At 43.7% G+C, this 11,626-nt stretch overlaps 1 protein-coding gene across 1 annotated transcript; it reads right to left on the bottom strand.

Moving 5' to 3' along the window:
- Positions 1-6,313: 6,313 nt before the first annotated feature.
- LOC108803164 (nicotinamide N-methyltransferase-like) lies at positions 6,314-7,431 on the bottom strand (the record flags this gene model as incomplete). Its single annotated transcript, XM_018574999.1, has 2 exons — positions 6,314-6,737; positions 7,223-7,431. Coding segments are annotated over 2 exons (633 nt in total), but the record flags the coding sequence as incomplete, so codon positions are not given.
- Between the last annotated feature and the right edge of the window lie 4,195 nt (positions 7,432-11,626).

The following is an 11,626-nucleotide window of genomic DNA, read 5'->3' as shown; positions in this document are numbered from 1 at the left end:
AACACGTGGTGTGTGGGGGGGGGGGGGTGATGGTAGCGCCCTCCATGCAGACATATAGCCTCAGATAAATAGATGCAATGATATGGTTCTCCAGCTGCGGTAATGTCCACCCCGCCCAAACCCCCTGTTATGTGCAACATATAGTGCCACAATCATTTGTCAGCTGTCAGAGTACTTTCTCCTGGTCCTGCCAGAGCTAAAAAAGGTGTGTGTGTCTGCTCTGGACTCTACAGTGTTACTCAGCCTTTATATATGTATACTATGTTTAACTATACAACTACATAAAACACACATTAAATTACTATAAAAGGGTTATGCGCTCTCAAGCACAATTTCCATATCTTACTGCCTGCACAAATGCTATATTTTTCCCACATGCAGTGTAATTGCCCAAACCGCAATGTGTGCTACCGCAATAACCTGCATTCCGGTGGCATAATATTGCACATGCTATTTTTTCTAAGTGCAACACACCACTGCGCAGCCCATCCGAGACCAAACTCAGCCCACCCGGGACCCAGCACAGCCCACCCGGTAGCCTTTATATATGTATACTATGTTTAACTATACAACTACATAAAACACACATTAAATTACTATAAAAGGGTTATGCGCTCTCAAGCACAATTTCCATATCTTACTGCCTGCACAAATGCTATATTTTTCCCACATGCAGTGTAATTGCCCAAACCGCAATGTGTGCTACCGCAATAACCTGCATTCCGGTGGCATAATATTGCACATGCTATTTTTTCTAAGTGCAACACACCACTGCGCAGCCCATCCGAGACCAAACTCAGCCCACCCGGGACCCAGCACAGCCCACCCGGGACCCAGCACAGCCCACCCGGGACCCAGCACAGCCCACCCGAGACCCAGCACAGCCCACCCGAGACCCAGCACAGCCCACCCAAGACCCAGCACAGCTCTCCTGAGTCCCAACACAGCTATCCTGAGTCCCAGCACAGCCCTCCTGAGACCCAGCCCACCTGAGACCCAGCCCACCTGAGACCCAGCCCACCTGAGACCTTGGACAGCCCTCCTGAGATCCCACATAGCCCTCTTGAGACCCCCCTGGGACCTTGCAGAGCCGTTCTGAGACCTCGCAGAGCCCTTCTGAGACCCTGCACAGTCCTCCTAAAACCTTTCACAGCCCTCCTAAGGCCCCTCACAATGTACCTGAGACCCAGCACAACCCTCCTGACACCCAGCAAACCCTCCTGCGATCTCAGACAAACTGTGTGACCCTACACAGCCATCATGAGATCCCACACATCCTCCTGAAATCCTGCACTTCCCTGGTGAGACAGTATATAAAGTGCATATTAGTGTATTATAAACTTATATTTATTGTATACAAAGAGCTAGAGCATGGTGCAAGGCTGACAATAGTTAATCATTTTTAATATTCCCGGCTCAAATGTTTTGTAATCATCTGATTAATACACATGTGTGTGTGTACTGTAACAAGGACACTCCACTGTAGACCGGAGGTGCAAGTAAAATGCAGTTTATTTGCTTTCAAAACGGTAGAAAATCACGAAATCCAACATAAATAGCTTGCAAGCCCCCCCATGTAATAGCAGATGGTGGTGACAGGTCCTCTTTAAGGTGATGCTGGGGGTCCAAAAGACCCTCAGTGTCACCTTTACACTGGAAATAAGCTATTGAAGTGCAGATCGCACTTCAATAGCTTATAGCTGGGCTGCAGGAGCCCAGAACTTATGGGGTTGAGGTCAGGACTCTGTGCGGCCAGTCGAGTTCCTCCTCCCCAAACTCCCCCATCCATGTCCTTATGGACCCTGCTTTGTGCACTGGTGCACAGTCATGTTGGAACGGCCGTCCCCAAACTCCTCCAACAAAGTTATAATTGCGCTGACCCCGCTCTGTCATGTTACGTGGCCTGCCACTTCCTGGCTGAGTTGCTGTTGCTTCCACTTTGTTGTAATCCCAGTAACAGGTGACTGCGGAATATTTAGTAGCCAGGAAATGTCACGGAACTCCTGAATCCAATGATTTGGAGGAGTGTCCCAATACTTTTGGCAATATAGTGTATATATATCCGCGTGTGCATTTGTGCTTTTGCGTGCAAACCCTAATGCAATAGGCTGCGCACACCTATGTCTGGATTAAACAAATAATTGATGACTTTTGCACATGCAACAAGACATTTTATCTGTCTACCTCCTTAACCTCTTGCCGTCCGCCCGTAGTAGAAAAACGGACGGACGGCACTGCTGCATTGGCGGGTTGCCGTCGCCAGACGGCATTTTTTTTCTGCTCGCGCGCGCCCCCTAGCGGGCACGCACGGGCAGAAAAGACCCGTCCAATGCAAACACCCGGTACCGGGTGTTTTAATTCGGTGATTTTTCCTTAATATAGTAAAAAAATAAAAACCCCCAGTGGTGAATAAATACCACCAAAAGAAAGCTCTATCTGTCCCCAAAAAAGGGTATAAAATTAATTTCAGTACAGCGCTGCATGACGGAATAAATGTCAGTCAAAGTACCGCAGCGCTGAATACTGAAAAATGGCCTGGATGGGAAGGGGGTTTAACACCGCGGATGTCAACTGGTTAAAGGAGTTAAAGGAGAACTATGGGGTCAGTGTTTTTCCCCATAGTTCTCCTTAGGGTAACGGGAGGACACAAGCTAGCATCCTCCCGTTACCCTAAGCTCAGTATACCACGAGCTAAAGCTCGCGGTATACTGGGACGCCGCAGCCAGAGCGGATCCCGACATCGATGTCGAGATCCGCCCAGCTGCGTGAGTGACAGCTGCCTCTGCCTATCTAGAGGAACTAAGGGGTGAGCGAACGCCGGTATGTGTTCTCTCACCTCCCGATCTACTGAGCCGACCTGTGACAGTCTCATTGTCACAGGTCGGCTAGAACTATGAGGTGAATGAGAAGCACTCACCTCATAGTTCTCCTTTAAAGAAGAGAGTGGCTGTGGAGGTATCTCTCAATTATACTGTATTTCGAATTAGCTTTTAAATTATGTTTTGTATTCAATAAATAATATATTTTAATTGATCGGTGTGTTGTTTTGGGACTTGTCGTTTGGTACCAATAAAGCCCCACTTGTTCTATCCAGTTTTTTCTTGATTCAAATAGGGGTGTGGCATCACTCACTCAGGTTCTGTTCACAATAATTTGTTTTGAACAGGATAGTATATGCCGGGACTTTACAACTCCTTTAAGGAGGTAGACGGATAAAATGTCTTGTTTCATGTGCAAATGTCTAAACATGTTTCAACATAAAAACTATCTATCAATTATTTGTTTAATCCAGACATAGGTGTGCCTTTTGCATTAGGGTTGGCACACAAAAGTACAAATAATATATTTTTAATTGATCGGTGTGTTGTTTTGGGACTTGTCATTTGGTGCCAATAAAGTCAAATTTGTTATATCTAGTTTTTCTTGATATCCTCTCCTGTATTATCAGCAGCATTATAATAGGAATACATAATACACTGATCCATCTTACCAACCGTTCAGTGTCTGCCGACCCCCTCTGCCAATCCCTACACTGGCTTCCACTTGCCCAACGAATAAAATTCAAAATACTAACAACAACATACAAAGCCATCTACAACTCCGACCCCAACCTACATCACTGATCCCATCTCAAAATATCACCCAAACCGTCCTCTCAAGACCTCCTGCTCTCTAGTGCTCTCATTACCTCCTCCCATGCTCGCCTCCGGGACTTCTCCAGAGTGTCCCCTATCCTCTGGAACTCCGTACCCCAATCTGTCCGCCTATCTCCTACGCTGCCCACCTTTAGGCGATCCTTTAAAAACCCATCTCTTCAGGGAAGCCTACCTCATCTCACCATAACTGCCTTTTACTTCCTCCAATAACTCAATCCAAACAATTATTACCTTTTGTATCACTTGCCCCTTCTTCTAGAGTGTAAGCTCTCACGAGCAGGGCCCCCAACCCTATTGTTCTGAAACTGTATTGTACTGTAAATTGTATTGTAACTGTACTGTCTCCACTATATTGTAAAGCGCTGGGCAAATTGTTGGCGCTATATAAATCCTGTATAATAATAGAGTTCTTGTTGATAATACAATCAAAGCTTACTTGAAAAAATACCTTCTATGTAGTGAGCGCTGCCTTCCGCTTGCCAATCACTTCCAACACCTTCCTGGATTCCCAGTGTGCTTTGCGTCTCTTTCCCTGCTGCTTGATGTGATGCAATCTCCATTACATATCCCATCATGCATTGCTTCCAGCAAGCAATGATGATGTTATTTGTTCAGACTTTGAGTTTAGTTGAAGAGATCAAATTCACTTTTTGTGTTTATTATATACTTTTTTTTTATGATTTAAAATGGTGTTCCTATTGATCCACACTGGAGTACTAACAGGGACTGGTGAGTCTGTGTCTGTTTCACCCTGGATGTCTAGGCCCCCTACACCCTCTCTCCCAGAATGAAGATGTTAATAAAATTCTTCAGCATCATACCCTCTGGACTGGATGTCAGCTCTGCTGGTCACTAGAAGAGGGCGGTCAATGCTAACGGGGCAGCTGGTTGCTAAAATCCCTAGACAGGCTATTGATGACCCGGGTTATATAAGTTTGGAGATGCCTTTTGACTGGTGCTGCTGATTTTTAGTTTACAATTGGTAATCAATCAGTGAGCCTGACAGTGCAGACTTAAACATAGTAGAAACAGTTGTTAGGATTGCTCAAAGTAGACTTGGCCTTTAAAATGGGTTTGAAGAATAAAACACATTACTCAGGACATAGACTATGATGCCCAAAATGGGATAGAAGGAGAACACATGACTCAGCTACAAAGAGTATGGCACTCCCTTATGCTAATCAGAAAGACTTTTAAGGTAAACATCACATAAGTTATTTTAAAGTAAAAGCATGAATAAAAGGATGGGGGATGATCCTTCAAGACACATTCACACAATCACACACACTCACACACTCATTCACACTACAGATCCACAGACACACACATGCACAGCATCACATTGAATAGACAGTTTATACCATATCCTGTAATATTTTGTAACTTTAAATTAAACACATTCTGAACTTTATGCAACAACGGAAACAATCATCTATTATTGTTCGAGAAAAGGAATATGACATAAAAAATAATTTCGTGTCATTTTCTTACAGGGGGCGAGCGCTACATATTTATTAATACACACTGCTGTTTGATGAATGCTTAGTTCAAATGTTATTATTAACAACAATAATAATAACAATAATAATTGCCTTTTAAACTACTAGTAATGTTCATACAAAACACCGCTGTTATTAAGGAGACTGCAAATTAAAAAAAACAGGTCTATGCGGTTGTGTGCCTATATTGGAAGGTTTATTGCAAGTTAATTACTATAAGTTAAGATTGGAGAACCCATAGATAAGTTGGATATGGATAGAAAGAAAGACAGACAGATAATTGATCTTTATTCAATTTAAACAATATTGATATTTATTAAGAAAGAGACATTCATTAGGACAATCACAAGTCAATAGAATTTTATTGTGAGCTAATATATCTTACATTAACACATCTGAAGTGCTTCCTGACACTAATTGATTCCAAGTGTTTTATGGAGATACTTTGTATCACTTTCACACTCAGGTTAAAGAAAAACTCAGGAAATTCAGAAAACATTCCCTTGCAATGGGGCTACCCCCAGCTGCAAGGATAGGATTAGGTGCTTGTTTTGTCTAAGGGGGGGTCAAATAAAGCAGATTTACTTACACGACCCTTGGTCTTGCGGTGGTCAGCACTCACCTCTCTCCCTCTCCATTCCGGCTATGGAGAGTCCCTTGAAATCCTCACATCTATTGCATTTCAATAGATGTGCATTAGACCTTATGACACCAGTGGTCGTCCTTGGACTGCTGATGCCCATAGATGAAAAGGCCGTGGGCACCATTTTAGCAGTCTGTAATTCTTGGAGTTCTCCTTTAAGGGCACATTCACACCAGATGCAGTGCGTTCCGGTCCGATTATGGCCGGAACGCACTGCATCGCATTGCGGCCGGCTCACTTTTTTGCTGGGCAAGAGGGGGCGTGGCGGGTCATTGAAGTGAATGGCACCGTAGCCACGCCCTCCGGCCGCAATGCGATCGCCCGCATGGGATCGCAAGTCACATTGTGCCTGCAGTCCGGTCCGGTGAGATCAAAATAGTGCTTGCAGCATTTTGATTGCACCGGACAGGACCCGGACCGCAGGCACAACGTGCCTTGCGATGCAGTGTGCGTTCCGGGCCAGAATCGAACTGGATCTGGTGTTAACAGGCCCTGATACCATCAGCTGCAATCACCTACTCCCCCTTGCGAGCTACAACGAACACAGCAGAGCGATAATCTATGAGATCGCTCATATTGCGTCTCTTCTGCACTGCACAGTAATCAATGACTAACCCCAGCTTACCGAGGGCATTCTTCACAAAGTCCTCATCGTATTTCAAACGATGGAACCGTTTCCCCCCAACAACTATGTAGGTCGCATCTAATAACCCCATAAGTATCAGCTTGCCTCCAGGTCTCAGCAGCTTTATCATCTTTTCCAGATTTCTCATGTATTCATCTTTATCTTTACTGATAGCATCCAGTATCAATGCGCTGACAATGCAATCAGCGAGTGGTAACGCCACCGGCGAGCTTATGTTTTCCCGTTCAAAATCACATTTCAAAATCTGCTTGATGCACGACTTTAGTTGCAATTCCTGGTCCTGAAGTTGATCCCTACAAAAAAAAAAATTCTGCAAGCTGCAAGTGATGGGCATACTTTGGTTTAGCATTACATTTATCTACAATGTCTACAGGTTATATTCAAACTTATGGACAGAAAAAGTAGAAGTGAATTGCAAGATGTCGCTGCTCTGACTTAATCAGTCCTGAATGTAAATGACTGCTTGAGCTATTGAGCTCTGTAGTCAGCAAGCTTCTTCTTTTTTTTTTCCCTAGCAAAGCAGATATAGAAAATGTGGAAATGAGCTGAGAGCTCCATCTGCTGGCTAGCAATGCAAATATCATGTATCCATATGCGATATTTCATAGTTACCTAAATTAAATGTTTAAAAAATGATATATTAACTATTAAAATATTTAAGACCTCCTGACATTGCTTTTAAGGACACATTACTCTTCAACCTAAATTTTGAAAGCATAATAAGGCAAGAGCTGAAGAGTAAAGCCAAAAGGTGTGCAGCCATCAAGGGACAACTCACTTCGTTCCTTCCAGCTCAGCCACGGCGGCTGATGTGTATCCCCAGTCATAAGCTCCAGTGAGGTCGTGTAGCCATCTGCTCAGTTCCATGATACATTGTTCATTGAGTTTTAGGACAACCATATCTTTGAAGACATTGCAAGCGGAATAGAGATGGGGGATTAGGGAACCCATGCTGATGTCAATCAAAAGTTTACCAGCAATTTGACCTGCAGAGATATTAGAGAATCGGGTGTTATGTTCATTATAATCCGGTGCGGGAGGCAGAATTCATTCATCTAAAGGATGTTTTTTAATGATATTGTTTCATGTTATGTAAAACAATGATGGCATACCCTACTGACGTAATGTATACACCACAAAGTATCTGCACTTACCAGTCATGAGGGTCAGTTCAGATTTAAAACCATTTTAAACCCTGTCTCCGTGTTACATGGCTGTTTTTTTTTTTTAACATGTGAGTGCTTTCCTGGTGATTGATGGCTTTATTCACTAAAGAGCCAAATGTTCGGTTAATCCTTCGGCTCGCTTCGGCTGCAGAAACCCTTTCGGTTCAGCCAAACTGAAGGGCTGTTGTATGCGCTAATGCACAGCTAGATTGGGGAGATCGGTCCGCCGAAGCGGACTGATTCCCTGCAAATTGGTAAAAAATAGAATAATAAAAAAAAAAACAGCATGCGGTTCCCCTCCCCAATTCGTACCAGACCCTTTGGGTAAAAATTTTTTTTAAAATGCGTGGGGTTCCCCTACAAATTCAGGAATTTTAAGAGCAGTCTTAGGCTTGAAAAAGAGGACTACCTCGAAACGTGTAGCCGTTAGCACTGCATATTTACAAACTCCATACTCGTTCAGACTCACGAGTACCGATCCACCCACTGTGTCTGACCGTTCCACGCTTGCGACACACGCCGCACAGATACACAGTACATTGCCGCTCAAGATCTTCCTTCCCCCTCCTTCCTCCAAGTGCCGCGGCTCGGCCAGGCCAGCCGAGTACGCGGGCTGGAGATACCCTGGGAATACCCTGGACTTCCTAAGGGGCAGTATATCCATCTTTGTCATATGCATGCAGAGACGCTGTTTGCTCCCCTGTGACAGCTTAACCGTAAGTTATACATATACTGTTTAACCCTCATGATCCAGCCAGTCACAACAGACTGGGCAGCATTTATCCATTGAACAACTGCTATGCTATACCCAATAAGTATCTACTCAGGTTGTTGCACTCTTCCTTATACTGTGTTTGTGAATGTGAATTACCGGGTTCCTCTCCCGGTTTGTTGAGGAGTTTATGCACACCATCCCCCAATATACCAACGACCAAGATAGTTGACCATACTACAGTGGAGCGCTTTCCATGTTTTTTTGTTTTAAATATAAATCCAGATGACCTCTGGAATCCATTCCATGTATGTGATAGAGTTTAGTTGTTGTGGGATCCATCGTTCTTCAAGGCTGCACAGGTTTTTCTTCACCTCTCTGGATTTCACTTTCCACTATCATTTACTATTGATGAAATTCCAATTATATTCATCTGGATTAAACTCAGCAGATTTATTAGCATGCAATTCAATATTATCATATGACAATCGTATTTACCGAGCAGTCATGGGGATACAGCTGACTGAACTATGATGGCCATAAGGGTTTTAATATGTTAAATAGTGGAGTCAGATGTTATCTCAGCTCATTGTCATTTGACACATGTAATAGATAGATAGATAGATAGATAGATTATAGATAGATAGATCATTTTTAAATTGAATCATGTTTAGACATTTGCACATGGCTCAAGACATTCCAGGCCAGTGCCCGGATTGAGGGACTGGTTGGGCATTTTAGGGGGGACCCCACTTTTTTTTATTTTTGGGCGTTGGAGTTCCCCCTTCAAATTCACTTTTTTTTTAACTCGGGGGTCCCTCCTAACATTCCAACCAGACCTAAAGGGTCTGGTACGGTTTGGGAGGGGGACCCCACCTTCTTTTTTTCCTATTTGTTTACAATTTGGCTTTGGCAGATCGTTCTGGCCGCTTCGGCTGTGTCTTCGACTCAGCCAAGCCAAAGCATATGCGTTCGGCTCAGCTGTGTGCTTCAGCTGCCATTGGCTGCTGTACGGGCTATTGGGAATAGCCCAATGGCAGCCCTTCGGTTCGGCTGAACCGAAGGGTTCCTGCAGCCGAAGCAAGCCGAAGCAAGCCGAAGGATTAGCCTAAGGTTCGGTTTAATCCTCCGTCTCCTTTGTGAATAACCCCCATAATGAACATTCCTCATCGGAAATTTCAAAGACCATGTCCACTTTGTCAGAGAAGAAGAATTCAAAGTAACTTCTATCATTAAATCCATGAATGTGTGTAGAATTTCGTGGGCCCGGAATCCATTTGCGATGTTGACAGCTTGAAGCTCCACTTCTTTGGGTTTTGTTTGCTGATGAACTTAACTAATCACAGAGTTCCGTTTATATTTATCTGTGATCAGCTGGATAAATCCATTTTAATGGTGCCATCATTTTGTTTATCATTTTCACATTGCAATCACCGGGGAATCAGCTGAGAGAGCTTCGATTACTCCTTCCTTTGATATAATTAAACCCTCAAGAAGCTATTCACTGGGTATCTTTTGCCACATCTGGACCCCCCACAAAAAAGAGTCCCCCTCTCTCACACTAGGAATCCTCTTCACATCACAAGAACCCTTCACATCAGAAATCCTCTTCATATCACAAGAAACCCTCTTCACATGAAGAACCTTCTTCACATTAGAAGACCCCTCTTCATATGAAGAACCTTCTTCACATTGGAAGACCCCCTTCTTTACATCAGAGCCCCCCCTTTCATACCCGAGTGCCCCCTTTTACATCAGAGTTCCTCCTTCACACCAGGGTTCTCAGTCCCCTCTTCACATCAGCGTCCTCAGTCCTCCGATCACATCATAGTCTTACCATCCTGTCACTAACAAATCAGGGTAATAAGGTGATGATTGTTAGACCCCTCATTCTTGCTTATAATCTCCTCCTATAGGTAGTCTGCCTGAACATTCAGGAATGTTGAAATGTAGATGGCTAAGAGATGGCTGTGAGATAGGTCAAATTATCTTCCTCCCTGGACAGGATCGGTCCTACCTCTTTCAGCTGTGTATGTCTGTGCATCCCCCCCCCATTTGTACTTCACTTCACCATCTACTCTGGACCATCACATCCGCACAATGGGTACACCCAGCTGAGATGACATGCACGTCAGATGTTGCGATGGTCCAGGACACCGGACCTAATGGACAGTGCCCCACCAATACATTCTAGCGATTTATTTACTGAAGGAGTCGAGCATTGTCACTTTGTAAAGTGAATTTTTACTTTGCACGAAAATTATCATTGAGCTCAGTGAATGTGGTGGAAATTCACTTTGCAAAGAATACCCAATCGCAAGCAAGGAAAACTGCATTTTTGCTTGCGCTTGATTCTGGGGATTCTGTGGATGACATAAGTCAGCAGAGCCTCACCTCATTCACTAAGCTGAGGGAACATTTCCTCGCAAGGTAAAAATAAAACTTTTTTACTTAAACTTAAATTACTTTGCTAAGTGAACAGCCTGTTTGCCTTTACTAAATCAGCTCCTCTGCAACTTTGTCCATCACCATAGGCTGGGCCGCATAACCGCAGTTATCCAGATCCATTGGGACAGATAGTTTCTTCCATTGGTACAGAAAACCCTCTTGGAAAGGTCTTCGTAGCCAATCTGTCCATCTCACTAGATATCCAGGGGGATAAAAGCCTGTGACATTTTTTTTTTAGATCCCACCCTGCACCGTAATCCCTCCACCTTGGTGAGGAGTGTCTTGATGCACTGAAAAAGAACAGCTGCTTTTTCAGGTGACTTCAGGACCATGTTCAGAAGGAATGATGGTTTTGAAGGTGCCTTTTTAAAACTCCATGAGCTCAAACCTCAATCTTGCTCCTTCATTTCTGGATTGAGCAGGCAAAAATACTTGTGGGGGTCTGAGGCCAATGCCTGAGTCGTCAATTTTGTTGACTTCAAAAAGGTAGCCTGAGATCCTCTCTGCCCTCTCTAAACTTCTTCCTGGTAAGATCTGGATGTATGGCCTCTGTTGTTTAAAAGCTGTTATTACAAAGGCCATTTAAGTATTCAGGAGACTGAGCCGTGATCCCTCTCAATGATAGGACATCTCTGAATAGCTAATTGTGTTGAAAACATAAATGTATTTACAGTATTGCTAAAGAAACGTAACACTCACGTAAATTCTGAATGATATTTAATAAGGTTGGGACATTCATGAAGACACTCACAAATTCATTCAGATTACTGCAAAATAATATTCCTGACATTAGCACAGTTGCAGTGTTTCCTGACCATAACTAATACCCTGTTTCCCAGAAAATAAGACCTACCCC

The sequence above is a fragment of the Nanorana parkeri genome, unplaced genomic scaffold (assembly GCF_000935625.1).
Source record: "Nanorana parkeri isolate BGI_ZX_2015 unplaced genomic scaffold, ASM93562v1 scaffold3455, whole genome shotgun sequence".
NCBI classification, from domain to species: Eukaryota; Metazoa; Chordata; class Amphibia; order Anura; family Dicroglossidae; genus Nanorana; species Nanorana parkeri.
This window is presented reverse-complemented; position numbering and strand designations above follow the sequence as displayed.